Source organism: Esox lucius, chromosome 1, assembly GCF_011004845.1.
Source record: "Esox lucius isolate fEsoLuc1 chromosome 1, fEsoLuc1.pri, whole genome shotgun sequence".
Taxonomy (NCBI): domain Eukaryota; kingdom Metazoa; phylum Chordata; class Actinopteri; order Esociformes; family Esocidae; genus Esox; species Esox lucius.
The window spans coordinates 8,062,526-8,079,282 of NC_047569.1; the positions used below are offsets into that span (position 1 = coordinate 8,062,526).

Consider the following 16,757-nt stretch of genomic DNA (forward strand, 5'->3'; position numbering starts at 1 on the left):
GGCCATACACACTACTGAGTCACATTATGAGTTGGAACAGCCTGTGATTTAAACTGTTTACTTAGATTTTTGGTGTGTTTGAATCCAGCCCTCACTTGATTGGTGATTATGGTTTCCACTGACCGTTGTTAGGTCATTTTGTTCTCAGCGAATTACACAGTGTACAGCAAAAATTTTGATCTTTAATACATCTAGTTTATTGAGACCCGATGTGTGATTTAAGTGTTCCCAATATGTTTTGAATCACATTTTGTCATATACATTTCAAGTGATTATGTTGCAACCATGTAAAATATTGTATGTGTTAAAGAAGTGATGTGAAGTCATATTCAAGGGCTGATTGCTCAATAATTTTTATTGTTGAGTCAAATAGTGTTATTTAATGCATCAGTTATTTGGTATGTATCTTTACTGACACTCAAAGCCTCAAACAGTGTTCCATTGAAATAACTTATTCTGCATTTTTGCCTCAAAAGATCAAGGAGTTTCCAGGTCAAACATTTTCAGGGATGTTAAGCACACCAAATTCGTATGTTACAAAATTGATTCCCAACATGTCGTACGAATCACATGCAGTCCTCCTCTTTACATGCAGGCTATTCTTTGGGTGCTTTTCAGGTAGGTGGCTCCTTAAAGACAGCAGGAGGTGAAAGGGAGGACCAAGCTGAATCCACAAGTGGGCGGGAATTCATGCTTAGCCATTCCAATGGCAAACTGCATGCAGAAATGTCAGAACAGAAATTGGTAACTTTGTTTAGTTACTTGTGGTTATGCTTTTAAGCAGACTTTTTAAGAACAAAGTAAGCAGAGGGACAGTGGTGTTGAGCCAGGTGTCACAACAAGGAGCCAAACAAAATTTCCAGAGGAGTATCACAGTTACACTGTTGAGTTGTATCCACAGGAGTGTTCTGTGTTTGTTTACCATGAGTTGGTTAAAAAAAGAGGAAGAGGCCGGTCACTAGTACGGAAATAGATGAGAAACATTACTGTACTGTAAATGTGTCAGGACTTCTCTACGTCAAAGTGAGGTGGGTAGATGGTTTGAGCTCAGTATTAATTGTAGATAGTCAAAGCGATTTCAATAAAAATAAATTGGAAACAGGCTGGTATATTTTACTTAAATGTTTGTTGACATGCCAAATAATTATTTGTATTGATTTTTTAAAATGTAATTCCCGAGTTGAATGCCTTCTGTTTGAATTGTCCCCACACAGACTTGGAGACCGAAAATATAATGTAACATAAAAAAGAAATAAATCACTGCAACTGTTACATTGATTACACATTTATGGAACTGCCAACACACTCACACTCTGTGATAAATACACACAGGAAGTACATGTACACTCACCTAAAGGATTATTAGGAACACTTGTTCAATTTCTCATTAATGCAATTATCAAATCAACCAATCACATGGCAGTTGCTTCAATGCATTTAGGGGTGTGGTCCTGGTCAAGACAATCTCCTGAACTCCAAACTGAATGTCAGAATGGGAAAGAAAGGTGACTTAAGCAATTTTGAGCGTGGCATGGTTGTTGGGGCCAGATGGGCCGGTCTGCTCAGTTACTGGGATTTTCACGCACAGCCATTTCTAGGGTTTACAAAGAATGGTGTGAAAAGGGAAAAACATCCAGTATGCGGCAGTCCTGTGGGCGAAAATGCCTTGTTGATGCTAGAGGAGAATGGGCCGACTGATTCAAGCTAATAGAAGAGCTACTGTGACTGAAATAACCACTCGTTACAACCGAGGTAAGCATTTGTGAAGCCACAACACGCACAACCTTGATGCGGATGGGCTACAACAGCAGAAGACCCCACCGGGTACCACTCATCTCCACTACAAATAGGAAAAAGAGGCTACAATTTGCACAAGCTCACCAAAATTGGACAGTTGAAGACTGGAAGAATGTTGCCTGGTCTGATGAGTCTCGATTTCTGTTGAGACATTCAGATGGTAGAATCAGAATTTGGCGTAAACAGAATGAGAACATTGATCCATCATGCCTTGTTACCACTGTGCAGGCTGGTGGTGGTGGTGTAATGGTGTGGGGGATGTTTTCTTGGCACACTGTAGGCCCCTTAGTGCCAATTGGGCATCGTTTAAATGCCACGGCCTACCTAAGCATTGTTTTTGACTATGTCCATCCCTTTATGACCACCATGTACCCATCCTCTGATGGCTACTTCCAGCAGGATAATGCACCATGTCACAAAGCTCGAATAATTTCAAATTGGTTTCTTGAACATGACAATGAGTTCACTGTACTGAAATGGCCCCCACAGTCACCAGATCTCAACCCAATAGAGCATCTTTGGGATGTGGTGGAACATGAGCTTCATGCCCTGGATGTGCATCCCACAAATCTCCATCAACTGCAAGATGCTATCCTATCAATATGGGCCAACATTTCTAAAGAATGCTTTCAGCACCTTGTTGAATCAATGCCACGTAGAATTAAGGCAGTTCTGAAGGCGAAAGGGGGTCAAACACAGTATTAGTATGGTGCTCCTAATAATCCTTTAGGTGAGTGTACATCAGTCACTTCATTACATGTACACCCCCACACCCCCCATTGTACGCACATGCAGGTGTGCTGTGTTAAGGGAGGGGGTATCAGTGATAGATTAGTTCAAGCTGAGAAATGCAAAACGGCACAGCAAGTGGAGCGAACCCCCCCCCCCCCCCCCACCACCACACACACACATACAGGGAATACGTCAATCATTTTACATATATCTTTGACAGCTGAATTTGTACACCCCCCTTGGACCTTTCCACATTTTATTGTGTTACAAATTTAAATTAAATTGATTTAATTAGGAGTTTTCCAATAAACACTAAAAAGGCCATAGATAAAGTCTATACATTTTATATACAAAAACACCTGAATGAGATGAGATTCAATCAATAGTCTCTCAAATCTGATTATTAAATAAATAATACTAAAATAACTACAGCCCCTTCAGTTGCCTTAGTGAACTAACAGCTATGTTCATTATTTATATTGTATCCTTCCCAGTATTGATTTTGGCAAATTATTTCAAATGTATATTGTCATAGTCAATACATGTTTAGTTGTGATAGCCCAAATATGTGAAACAAACATTTTGTTAGCTTATGTTTCCTTATCCTTATTCTAAAATGTATCAAATAGATTTTTGTTTCTAATTAATTTTCACACAATACCACATAAAAACACAAGCAAAACCAGATTTTAAGCAATGTTAGCTAATCTTTGTAAAAAAATAAGTAGTTGTTAAAATAGAAGTTTTCAGACATCTTCACTCAGTTCTTTTTAAAGCACCTTTGGCAGTTATGAAAGCCTTTTGTCTTCTTCTGTATGATGCTACAGTCTTGGCACTCTTCAAAGTGTTCTCCCATTCTTCTCTGCAGATCCTATCAAGTCTGTCAGGTTGGTTAGGGAACATTGCTGCACAGCCATTTTCAGGTCTCTCCAGAGATATTTGATCAGATTTAAGTCTGGCCTCTGTCTGGGAAGCTCAATGGCATTCACAAACAAGATAATTTTTCTTGGTTGTGTGTTTAGGGTCGTTCTGCTGTTGGTCCTCTGGAGCAGGTCAAGGATCTGTCTGTACTTTGCTCTGTTCATTCCCGTGGATCTTGTCTAGTCTTACAGTCCCTGCTGCTGAAAAACATCCCCTCAGCACCATGCTGCCACCACCATGCTTCACCTTAGGAACTGACCAAGGCCCTTTCTCCTCTGTTTGCTCAGTTTGGCCAGGTGCCCAGCTCTAGGAAAAGTCATTCCAAACTTCTTACATTTAAGAATGATGGAGGCTGCTATATTCTTTAGGATCTGCTGTCTCGACGAAAATCTGTCTCAGAGCTCTAAGGACAATTCCCTTGACCACATGGCTTGGTTTTTGTTCTGAGATGCACTGTCAGCTGTGGGACCTTATATAGACAGGTATGTGCCTTTCTAAATCATGTTGAATCCGTTGAATCTATCACAGGTGGATTCAAATCAAGAACCATAGAGGCTTCCGGCAGCTTCATGGGTCCACAAAATGTTGCCTAAATATTAATGGTCAGATGACAATCTTACATTATGTTTTTGCTGCTTGACTTGCAGGCCTCACATATAGTTCAGCGTCAGCGGTTTCTGGGATCGTGAGGGCCAATAACAAAACAGCTTTGAGCTTTCCAGTAGCCATTTGGCACATTAGCTACAGTTAAAATTGAAAGCTGTAGCTACAAACATACGTATAACAGTACAAGAAATGTAATGTTATGCTACTGTAGGTTCAAACTAGGTTCAAAACCAGCAAATACAAATTCAAACCAAACAAAAGATTCAATATATGTATCTATCTGGCATTGCCTATCACACCTGAACTAGTTATTGTAATTACATCAATGCCATTGCCCCGAATGTATTGTGATCCCAGCAGCGCCTCTGGTCCGTGGGAACTCTGTCTTGATTTTTCAGCTAATAAACTGATGTTTGGCACCAACAGAAATGAGGGGTTAATGGTTTGGAATTGGGCGTGTGCTTTATATACTTTATATTATGGTTACTGGCCAGTTGGTGAGCAATGGGTGAGAGTTGGCGGTGCTCAGTTATCTGGGCTTGTGCGATGAGAACCCAGAGAGAGACAGTCTTTTTCTGTCCTGTGTGTGTGTGTGTTTGGTGATAACATGACTGGTGCATCAGCTCTCAGGCCCAATCAAATGTGTTGACCTTTCTGCCCTGCCTCTTTCTTCTTCCTTTCCCTTGGACCTTCTCTATCTCTCCATCTTCTACAATCTCTCACTTCCCTCATCCTCTATTTCTCAAACATTCATTCTCTCATTAAGTCTTTCTCCTTTTGACATTAGGCAACTTTTAGTCTGCATTCTCCTTACACTCTCCACACACTCACATGCCATCGTCCAAGCTCTTTATAACACAGGGAAAGCCTCATTTGAAATAACCCTAACTGGCAATGAGAAGAAATTTGACCTCAAACATATCATTATGTTTAATATTATAACTGGCTAACAGCTATATTTTATAAATGGTATTTCAATACAAGTAGAGCTAATCTCTTATTTTTGTTTTGTCACTGGCAATGGGAGATATTTTGCAAACCTCAGAATCTGCTCTATCTGATCCTGCATGAAGTAGAAATCCGAATGTATTACCTTGTGCCCTCAGAAAAGACAGGACATGTCCTCTCAACAATTTATAACAATGGTTTTGGGGAATTCATGTTCTAAAAATAAAACATGAGGTAAATAGACTTATTTTGGAAACATTAAGGATAGAGTGGGGCACAACTTTCCAAATGACAGTGATATTAGAATTTTAAATGAAGTAAGAATGACTCACTTGGCCTTTCTAGTGTTCGTAATCCACTTCAGTCACTCTAGGGCCTCATGCAACAATGAGCTCCTTCCATTATGTTCCATCCGCTCTGTCTCTCTACCTTTCATTTAACCTTCCCTCGTCTCTCCCCATCTTCCATGTTAACTGGAGCAGACACAGACAGTAGTTGGAACTAGCTCATCTCTCTTTTTTTCTCTTCTGTCTGTCCCTGTACTTGGACCCGCAACTTAAACATGTCCCTCTCTCTCTTCCCTCTACTCTTGTGTCCTCTGTGGCCTGTCATGAGAACCACAGTGGAAGGGCAGACAGGAAGCAGGCATGAAATGAGTCCTCCCAGCAGCTCTGCTCCCTTCCCACATTGCTTTAGTGCTGATGGCATTATCAGTGGTAGACCTTCTGTGGCCCTGTCCGCTTCGTCTCCCATTTCTCACGTCTCCCATTTCTCGCGTCTCCCATTCCTTTCCCCTTAATGTAGGATTCCATCTCAGTCCTCCTGCTATACACCCCCCCTCACACTCCAGCCTCCCCCTTCTGGTCAGATGAATCCAGATGCTGCCGACACTCCGGTGGCACTGAAAAGGTCACCCTCCCCTCTGAGATCCATGTTCTGTGTATTCTGTCTTCCCGCCAGGAAGTTGTGTGTACGTTCTCTCCTGGCGTTGAGAGACCGCCAGGCGGTTACTGTCTCTTTTGGAGGAGCATTACACTGACAAGTCACCTGACCTCTTGACTCAATGACCTTCCAGTTACTTTTCAGCTCCACTTCCTCTGTCACACCAATTTGCATTGTACCAACCTCAAAGAGGAAGAAGGAAAGATACACTTTGCCATCAATGTCACAGAGAATTCTTTCTTTTTCATTTTTACCTTTAGTTGACATGGGCTGTCAACACATTAAACGGCATTTGAGAATGCACTTTAAAAGATGATTATTTTTTTGTTTTAAAAGAAAATGAAAGCTGAAGGACTGAACATTATTGTTAAATGAAAATGCTGCAATGGGTCTTACCTGGTTAAATACAGGATGAATAGAACCTTCCATCAGGCACTTTGGTCAACAAGTCTACAGTACGTCCAGCCAAAGCAAAACTTTGATCTAACCCCAGTCGTGGTGTGGGCCAGATTACAGCCAAGCCGCAGTGGCTTATTCAGATGTTGTTTATGATCTACCCAAACCGTGTGAGGAGAGTTAATCTAAAGTGGCTTGTTTTGTTGTGCCTGCAACCATGAAAAACTGTAAAAAAAGATCTGCAGTATACCCTGACGATGATTTATGTTATAGATAGAAAGGCACGTGTTAGTGAGTAGACACCAAATCCACAAACTGTCACCCAAATTCATGTACAGCAGTAGTTATACTGTTTGACTGAGATTTCATGATGATGATCGTGATAAGGAAGATGGATTTGCTACCTTGTCCTCTGTTGGGGGGGGGGTATTGCAAAGCCCTGTGGTAATGGGAAAAGAGGTCATCTTTGTGTGGATGCTTCCCGTCTATTTTGTACTCTTTACTGCTCTTTATGACATTACTCAAAGGTCCCTAACCAATTCCCAACAGTCAATATATGTCCAGCCTTAGATCATGGCAGGAAAGTTTAACCTAACAGATGACATTCAATACTGCTGCAATGATTTACCTCCTAATGAACGAAATAGGCCTGACATTTCAGTACTAAATGCTGCTTCTTTCATATGTAACTGTTAACTGTCCCTCTGCACTCATTACACCTCTCTCTTGCTTTCTTCCCCCCTTCTCTCATTCTGTCTCACCCCCCATCTCTCCACCCCCTGTCTGTCTGCCTCTCTCCCTGTACTTCCATGTAACTCATTCTCCCCCATCTTCACCCTCCCTGGAGCTTATCAGTATGCTATCTTTGTATGCTGGTCCAGGAGAGAGGTTGAGAGAGTAAGGGAGGGAAAGTGGGAGAGCGAGAAAGGGAATAGGATTGTTGCGTTTTATAGTGTGAGTTGTAGCAGAGGGAGATGAAAGGAGCAGATAGAAGAGACAGGACCCAGCTGGGGGTCGTAACGCAACCATGACCCCTGTATGACCCTGAAGGGCCACTCACTGGGGGTCATTGTCCACACTCCACAATTTCCACGCACACATAGTTACACCCCGACCAGCTCCTCATGACAGGAGTAACCAGGCTCCCCACCAACTTGGGTGAGGAAGAGAGGGATGAAGGATGACGGGGGATAGAAGGAGGGTGAGGAGGAGGGGCTGAACGCTTGCTGAGGTACTCGCCCCCTAGTCGTTTAGGGAAAGGAGGGATGGGGTGATGGAGGGAGATAGGGCATGGCCTGATCTGCAAGAGTGCCTTTGCAATAGCAGATCTGAAAGTTTCTGTTTTCCCAGAATACAAATGAGGTCTGGCTATGTTGTTATGGCAGACACGGGCCTAGCTCTATTCAGCTGGAGGAGACAGGGACACACACACACATACACTTTCTCTGAGACTGATATCCCAGATAGCACAGCTTGTTAAAATCAAAACCCAATAATGCCCCCTTATTTCATCTCTGTAGAGAATCAGATGCGAGAACAGTTTGTGTCTGTGTCATGTTCTGAGATGCTGCTTTCTCAATATAAAAAAAAGAACAATTACTAAGCTCCTTTGATGACTAATTTAGACATACTGACTCAATTAATTTAATGAGGGTTTCTAAATCTCTGTAATCAAAACATAATCTCTAGATAAGATTGAATGGATGATTTTAATTACAGAATTCCCGCTGTCCATGATTGCATTAACAATAGGGGTCTCGCTATCTTTGAAAATGTCAGAGTTCATTTCTTAAACACATTATTTACAGGACTCTTAATGAGAACTTGAGTACGCTCTCTTCAAGCTCTCATTTAAAAAAAACAAACTGTAACTAGTGTGCTGCCAGCCAGGAAACTGGCAACAAGCCCTTATTGCAAGCAGACTATTGCTGGAGTTGCGTTTCCATAGAGACGACTATACACAAATGTGTTGAGGAAGAAGAAACTGTTTTCCATCTGTTTATTCCAAACAACGTAGTTCAATCGAGGGACATCGTGCACAAGTAGACAACGCAGAGGTAATTACAATGAACTTATAAAAACCCTATCACCGGGAAGTTTATTGAATGTTTGTTTTAGAGGCTAGCTAAACTCGTCTTAACAGTTCGGCTAGCTATAGCTTGATTACTGGCTAACGTTGTCATAGACAAAAAGAAACAGGTGCACAATTGTGCATTGCATCGAGGCTTTTTCGATACTGACTGCAGTGTAACGTGCTTCAGCTAGCTACGGTATGCTTCACCTGTACTATAATAGCCTAACCTTCACAATACTTCCCATATAATATGCAATTGTGTCATTTTGCCAAACATATTCAGTTCATTTTATTGCATCATTTTTTTATTTTATGAATACTGAATATATGCTGATTTAGCCTGGCCTGGCTGCTCAGTGAAAAAAGGTATTATATTATTACAGTGGGTTTTTATTACAGGACGGAGCCGTGTGTAAAAGCCACACTGACGCATACACAGGGAAATATCTGAGATATAAAAAGTGAGGAGCCATGAATCTAAATGACTTTGTGGTGATTCCCAAAAATCCTAAATCAGTCAAGCTGAATGCCAGGTAAGAGACACATTAATGGTTGTTCGTATATGTAGGGGAAGGATCAACCAAAATCCTCTCGTTTCCAATAAAGAAGTAAATATCTTGCGACCATGCCATTCTTCTGCATTTTGTGCGTTGTTAAATTTTCTTCTCTGGTGATATATTGCATCATTAGGTGATGGACTTTGTCTATTTGTGCTGATAGTGGGTTGTGTGTTAATGTTTTTTCCATGATGTAGCCTAAGTAGGTCCAATCCCCTGGTGCAATTTCTCATTTGCTAATAGGTAATTGATTGGTAGGATTAATTGGTAGATGATGCTCTGCACTGGTCTGATATGTAATCGATGTCATTGATGAACGGGTAGATACTTCTCTAGTCAGATAAGTGATTGATAAGATGAGCGATTGTTGACTCATCGATTGCATATGCCGCCATAGGAACCTGCGAGAGCTGCGCCTGGAGACGGTGACTCTGGTGGAAGAGAGCAAAGACATGGAGGACCGACTCCGACAACTCAGAGAAAGCATGGGCCGTGAGAAAGAGGAGAGAGGGTGAGTATCTGAGAGAGAGAGAGATGGAGGTAAAAGGGTAAGGGTGAAAACAAATGATGGCGTTTTCTTAGAAACAATAAGACGGTGTTGTGGAGGAGGCAAGAAATGGACCACCTCTTCGTAGTACCTGTACTGCTCTGATCTGTCGCAGGCAAGACCTCCTCCGCTCTAGAAGTGTGGGTGTGATGAGCTCCGGTGGAATACCCCAGTAGTACATGATGGTCTGCACAGCTAGCGCTTTTATCCTGCATCTCCAAAGAGATCGATGTCAGAGACAGCGCACGTGTGACAAATTCGGGCACTGGGGGCCAGCAGTGACAGCACCACCCCACCCCTCCAGTGGGAATTGAGTCACCAGCTCCCTCTTTCTACACCACCCTCCCCAAACCACATCAGAGTTTAGCCAGCTGAAATGACCACAAACACCCCAACCACCATTTCCCTCATAATACCTAGCCTGACTTGTCATTATCACATCCTTCAACCGGCAAATTTCGATAACTCTGCCAATTTAGACAGGCAGCACATTTCCAGGCTAAAAAATAAAAAGTAATCTTTTGCAGTTATGTCTAGTTTTTCCCATCCCTCTGCCACCTCCCTGTCTGACGCAGAATGCATTGCTTTGAACAGATATGTAGAGTGGGGGTTTAAGGGCATATATCATAATATATAAGCCCGTAACTCATGGAACGAGCTTGGGGAGGCTCCGTACATATATCAAACGCACATTGAAACCCACACCTCCGCACACACACACACACACACAAACCCCAACACACTCAATCATAATAAATTGCAGTCGAACTGGGGAGCAAGACGGACTACTGGAAGAATTTACGCCTCAGCCGTTTGCACATCTGTTTGTCCCAGTTAAAAATGCACACATCATCGGCGCTGAAGTTTGCGCCGGGATATAGACGTGTCTGGGAATAGTTCTGGACAAATGGAAGAGTTTCAATGCTCCTGTGTGAATAGGTTGTAGGAGACTGTCTTAGAGTGGGGAGGTGCAGACCTAATTATAGGGCAATGCATCAACTGGAGCGAGAAGGGCCGAGCCGATAAACACATAAACGCGGCAGTGCCACTGTGAAATACAGCCGCAGTTACCGACTCGCCAGACGACACAGGACTGTGTGCGCGCGTCTGCCGGCGGATGTGTCTCCTACAGCAGTGGTTGGATTGAGAGCGTAAGGGTTGTGTACGCTCTCCAATCACACTGCTGTTTATGAAGAGAACTGCAGGGGCTACGCTCCCTTCGCCTCAGACCCATAAATCAACGAGGGAGGATATGTATGTGATACAGTAGCCTGGGCAGCTGTGTCTGTTTAACTCTTTACACCCTGCTCTCTTACAAAGGAAACGGGGGACCAGAATGATAAAAGCCATGGGGGGAGATGTGGAGGGAGAACATGAGGAGGTTTTTCATAATAGAGCACAACTTTTTTGGATTCGGTTTGTTTGAACTTCCATTTCACTCCGATGGTGGCGGAAGACGTCTCGCGCACACACACACACACACCGTTTTGTTCTTCATTTCATGCGCCTCAGTTAGGCGTTTTGTTTTCTTCCCGTGGAGCAGAGTGAAGTAGCAGGAATTGTTATTGTCTTGTACCCCTTCACGCTGCAGACAAATGCAGTTTACAGATGGTAGGCCTGGCTCTGTGTCGTATAATCAACTCAGGCTCACTGCAACTCGCCTACGGATTCACCCTGTGTGCTTGGCTGACCAGGTCTTATTTAAAGCTCGGCCTCCCATATCAAATAAGATTCCCTCTCCTTGACTGGTTATTCCACGCTTAGCGCATAGATTTGCACCTAGTCCTTTAGTCCATAAGCACCAAACTTATAAAGAGGGAGGAGCTCTTCCTTAAGGCTCCGTTCCTCATTCCGCCTAACCACTAACCTGGAATGTAATGAAATACCTAACCGATTACGCCAGACTTTAGTTCGGGGTTAGGTTTTGGACGACGTTCTGTAGGTTCTGTCGACGCACCCAATGTTCTTTGTTTTGGGCGAGCTGATTGACCTGGCTTTAACAGTGGGCCTTGTTCTGCGAGCGTGTTCTGGAGGGGCCACCAAGGGATTTCGCCAAACGGAGACTTTAGCTCAGGCCATTGAATCGGTGACCTCACTCATGGCCTTGACAGAGAGAGGGGGACGGCCATTGATCTCTGACACTACACGGGTAGAGTAGACTGGTCACACATTGTCAACGCACACATTCCCTGTGTGCTTCGGTGGTGGTGCTGCTGAGGGGATGTGAGGGGGGGGGGTGCTGCTGAGGGGATGTGAGGGGGGTGCTGCTGAGGGGATGTGAGGGGGGGGCTGCTGAGGGGATGTGAGGTGGGGGGGTGCTGCTGAGGGGATGTGGGGGGGGGGTGCTGCTGAGGGGATGTGAGGGGGGGTGCTGCTGAGGGGATGTGGGGGGGGGTGCTGCTGAAGGGATGTGAGGGGGGGGTGCTGCTGAGGGGATGTGAGGGGGGGTGCTGCTGAGGGGAGGTGGGGGGTGGTGCTGCTGAGGGGATGTGGGGGGGGGTGCTGCTGAGGGGATGTGAGGGGGGGGGGTGCTGCTGAGGGGATGTGAGGGGGGGGGTGCTGCTGAGGGGAGGTGGGGGGTGGTGCTGCTGAGGGGATGTGGGGGGGGGTGCTGATTTAAGTGCAGTCTGAAGAGGACCTCCGACTGCCCACCCTTACAACCACATTGGCTAACTGCTTGTTTGAGTGTGTGTGTGTGTGTGTGTGGCTGTACATGCCGTTTATCAGCCGTCCGTGTGTATGTCGTTCCCGCGGAAGAAAATGGTCGCACTCGTTTGTGTCAGAGGTGATCTAACCCGAACAAACTGCCGTACCCTTATCTCACTCACACAAGGACACAATGTCCCAGCTGTGATACAAAAACACACAGACACATGCAGTTTGCCAGTTGGACACACTCTCAGGCTGGGTGCCAACAAGTCACGGACAGGAGAATTTTGTAGTCAAAATGGTTTGAATGAATCGCTGGCTGGTGGACATTTATTGGATGTAACTTTTCAGGAACCCTTCCTCGGTCGTTCCTACGTGTTACGTTCCTCACAAGGTTACCTAGAGACAGTGGGGTTGCCACGGCTATGTTGCCAGGGCAATCACCTGAAGTCCCTCCGCCACAGTGTCAGCTCTCAGCTTCCAGAAGTGCACGTGTACACACACACAAAAACGTACACAGACACACGCACCGTTTGCTATGTGAACATGTCCAGACGCAACCCCATAGGGTGACAGGCCAGCGCACTCTAAAATCAAACATCATTCACACAGACATGCTCATATGTCAATGCAAACATTAATGATTCACCACGAGAGTAGATTAAGAAGGCATGAATAACTCTGAATCTGGAGAACCCTCCTTCTGTTGGTTTTCAGCAGTTTGACTGATTCTGCGTGTGTGGTGTGTGTTTTGGGTATGTGGCCCTCTTTATGTATGTAAAACACAGGCCAGAATCCTATTTAATTTTCCACAGCCCTTGATAAGGATAATGATACCTGAGAAGACATAGCATATCTGAGAAGACAGCATAACGCTTTTACTTTAGGTTCACGGTTTTGTATTTGGATATTTTTTCTGGGTGTAGGCCCTGACATTTTTAGCCCCGGTAACCACAGCTTTCCTAGTGGTTCAGTCGCGAACTGCTTATCATTCTGAAGCTGAACGTGGCTTGATGCTCTCAATGCAACCGTTCTCGAAAATACTTTTCCCTTCAATTAGCAGGAGCCGTTTTGTGAAATGTGGCTAATATAATACGATATAATACTTCGTCAAATTACATGGAAATTCATGTTAAACGCCTTTTGTCAATCCATCTTGACACGTCGCCATCTTTTCAGTGAAAATAGTTTAGTCAGGAGCAAAGCAAATGTCAGTGGCATTATTAGTGTCATTCCTACACCCACGGTTTTAGTGTGAAACACTGGTTCTGGTTCTGGATGTTGGACTTCTATGTGCTGGCTCTGTTATCACAGATTTCCCTGTTGATGTGGGACTGGAACTATCGATTACACCCACTCACACCACTAACGTGAACATTTCATGGTGATGTCCGTTACATAAGCTCCAGATTGATTCTCCATTTCTCTTTCTTTTTCTCACTTTTCGCTCTCTCTCCTCCTCCCTCCTTGGCTCTGTCAGGAGGTCAGGTAGGTTTCGATGGAAGTCAGGGCAGCCCGGGGCCCTGACTAACCACGGCGCAAAGAGGAATAAGGAGAACGGACTGGGAAAGGCAAGCCCCATGATGGTTATAACACACCACTGTTAAATAATTTCCCCGGCCGTTTATCCACGCAGCTCACCGTCTTCTTTTTGTGTGTTGCCACAAATAGTCAGCAGGCAAGCTGAAAATACGGATCCTCCAAGATGGACCTGGGCCAGGTGTGTTTTCAAGTGTACTTACATCTGGGTATATGTTGGGCCTTGTGAAGTGAGAGGGAATGTGTTGACTGAGTCACTTATTGTCTTTGACTATGCTCATCCACAATATTGTAATATTGTGTATATATGTACATTTTCCTAAAGGATAATTAAGAACACCTGTTCAATTTCTCATTAATGCTATTATCTAATCAACCAATCACATTGCAGTTGCTTCAATGCATTTAAGGGTGTGGTCCTGGTCAAGACAATCTCCTGAACTCCAAACTGAATGTCAGAATGGGAAGGAAAGGTGATTTAAGCAATTTTGAGCATGGCATGGTTGTTGGTGCCAGACGGGCTGGTCTGAGTATTTCACAATCTGCTCAGTTACTGGGATTTTCACGCACAACCATTTCTAGGGTTTACAAAGAATGGTGTGAAAAGGGAAAAACATCCAGTATGCGGCAGTCCTGTGGGCGAAAATGCCTTGTTGATGCTAGAGGTCAGAGGAGAATGGGCCGACTGATTCCAGCTGATAGAAGAGCAACTTTGACTGAAATAACCACTCGTTACAACCGAGGTATGCAGCAAAGCATTTGTGAAGCCACAACACGCACAACCTTGAGGCGGATGGGCTACAACAGCAGAAGACCCCACCGGGTACCACTCATCTCCACCACAAATAGGAAAAAGAGGCTACAATTTGCACAAGCTCACCAAAATTGGACAGTTGAAGACTGGAAGAATGTTGCCTGGTCTGATGAGTCACAATTTCTGTTGAGACATTCAGATGGTATAGTCAGAATTTGGCGTAAACAGAATGAGAACATGGATCCATCATGCCTTGTTACCACTGTGCAGGCTGGTGGTGGTGGTGTAATGGTGTGGGGGATGTTTTCTTGGCACACTTTAGGCCCCTTAGTGCCAATTGGACATTGTTTAAATGCTACGGCCTACCTGACCATGTCCATCCCTTTATGACCACCATGTACCCATCCTCTGATGGCTACTTCCAGCAGGATAATGCACCATGTCACAAAGCTTGAATCATTTCAAATGGGTTTCTTGAACATGACAATGAGTTCACTGTACTGAAATGGCCCCCACAGTCACCAGATCTCAACCCAATAGAGCATCTTTGGGATGTGGTGGAACAGGAGCTTCGTGCCCTGGATGTGCATCCCACAAATCTCCATCAAATGCAAGATGTTATCCTATCAATATGGGCCAACATTTCTAAAGAATGCTTTCAGCACCTTGTTGAATCAATGCCACGTAGAATTAAGGCAGTTCTGAAGGTGAAAGGGGGTCAAACACAGTATTAGTATGGTGTTCCTAATAATCCTTTAGGTGAGTGTATGTAACGGCTAAAATGTCCTGTCTTACGATGTTTGGATTCAATAAAATTACATTATCAAATCGCAATAGGTGTCATCTGCACCAAAGTATTGTGAGAATGCAGTATTGCAGAAGCGGGCTGAATATTAAACAGAATTCAATAGTATTCAAAGATGTATTGAACCTAGTAGAAAATTAAGTAAATATTTTGAGAATTTACTAATTTGCCCAAGTATATCTTAAAACAAGAACAGAATTCATTAGTGATTCATATTGTGTGCGTGATGCGTGCGTCTACCACTTTGTGTAGCCGTAAGCGATTATGCTAATGAAAACTGTATTTTGATAGATAAAGGCTTTCCCCCGAAAACCTTCCTGATTAAATGTTAACTACAAACTCCCCTATGCGTACCTGGCAAAATGGGATGGTGATTGTATTTGAACAAATGGACCACGCTACCAGAAAACTACTAAACAACCACCACCTCTCGCTAGTTGGGCACTTCAAGTGTAGCCAAACTACATGCAAAACCCCCAGATTGTCCCAATTTGTTTCCGACCTTGAATGTGGTCTCCTGATGTTGTTTAGGAATTGTTGTTAGAACATCCATTTAGAGGTCGTAAACCTGAAAACCATGAACCTGACAAATGAAACCTGGACAAAATTATTTATGCCTTTGTTTGTATTTCTGCATGTGGTAAGTTCTCTAGATGTTTGCATAATTAGGTATAACCGTGTTTGTGTGTTTTGTCGGTCCAGAGCTCCGCGGTGCCCTTGAGAAGGACAAGGCTCCAGCTCCTCTGCCAGGAGGTGAGGTGTCCTGCCGGAAGTCCAGGCTAAGAGGAAAAGTGTGTGGCCAGTGTGAGGCCAGAAACGCTGGGCTGGTCAGTACCACATGCACAAACACACAAAGTTCTTTTTTTTTTTTACCTCCATTTCCAGGAGCTCAGTGCGTTTATGTGTGTTTGTGGGGTGGCTTAAGGTGTGGACACCGCTGTGTGGTGTGAGATCCAGTGAGCCTGACATACCCACACAGCTGTGGGAATGGATTCCCAGTCCACCCGTGCAGAAGTCCCCCCCTGCAGCCGGCAGAGCTTACCGCTGCCTGCGAATCGGGGGATAGCGCCGGTGGCGTCGGTGTGTTTAACCCCCGTGTCTGTGTGCGCGTGAGAGTGCGTCGGTCTGTGTGTCTGGCGTGTCGGTTTGAACGGTCTCCGCTCATGCATTATTCCGAAAGCTGCAGCCTGTGGAGTAGGAGTTAAGCTCAGATGAAAGGGGGGGATGGGGGGTTGGGAGAGAGGGAGAAGAGAGGACGGAGAGAGATGTGAATGAGCGTCTGGTTCATGTCGGCCTCCCTCGTTGGCTGGGTTGAAGCATGGGCCGACACGCCGTCCCCCCTAATGTGTTCATCTGTTTCTGGCCCGTGTGACAATGGCGCTGTCCCAATTTGGATGGCCCTCATGCTCTGCGACCGTCGCCGTAATAGCAGCGGTTACGGTCGCCCGTGTAACACGGATGCACACACCCCCAGGTGCACACGCACACGT

General features: G+C 44.5%; 1 protein-coding gene across 1 annotated transcript; it reads left to right on the forward strand.

Moving 5' to 3' along the window:
* The first annotated feature begins 8,297 nt into the window (after positions 1 to 8,297).
* Positions 8,298 to 16,333, forward strand: LOC117594725 (zinc finger B-box domain-containing protein 1-like). The gene is made up of 7 exons (XM_034293316.1): positions 8,298 to 8,399; positions 8,816 to 8,949; positions 9,371 to 9,484; positions 13,650 to 13,740; positions 13,841 to 13,889; positions 15,970 to 16,094; positions 16,193 to 16,333. The coding sequence occupies exons 2-7, from the start codon at positions 8,888 to 8,890 to the stop codon at positions 16,331 to 16,333; spliced, it is 582 nt and encodes a 193-aa protein (XP_034149207.1). The 5' UTR covers positions 8,298 to 8,399; positions 8,816 to 8,887.
* Positions 16,334 to 16,757: the final 424 nt, after the last annotated feature.

Excerpts from the sequence above, each read along its gene's own strand:
- LOC117594725 (XM_034293316.1), top strand. The coding sequence starts at position 8,888 with ATGAATCTAAATGACTTTGTGGTGATTCCCAAAAATCCTAAATCAGTC. Across the intron at positions 13,741-13,840 it reads AGGAGAACGGACTGGGAAAG|TCAGCAGGCAAGCTGAAAAT; the intron begins GCAAGCCCCATG and ends TGCCACAAATAG. Across the intron at positions 16,095-16,192 it reads AGGCCAGAAACGCTGGGCTG|GTGTGGACACCGCTGTGTGG; the intron begins GTCAGTACCACA and ends GGGTGGCTTAAG.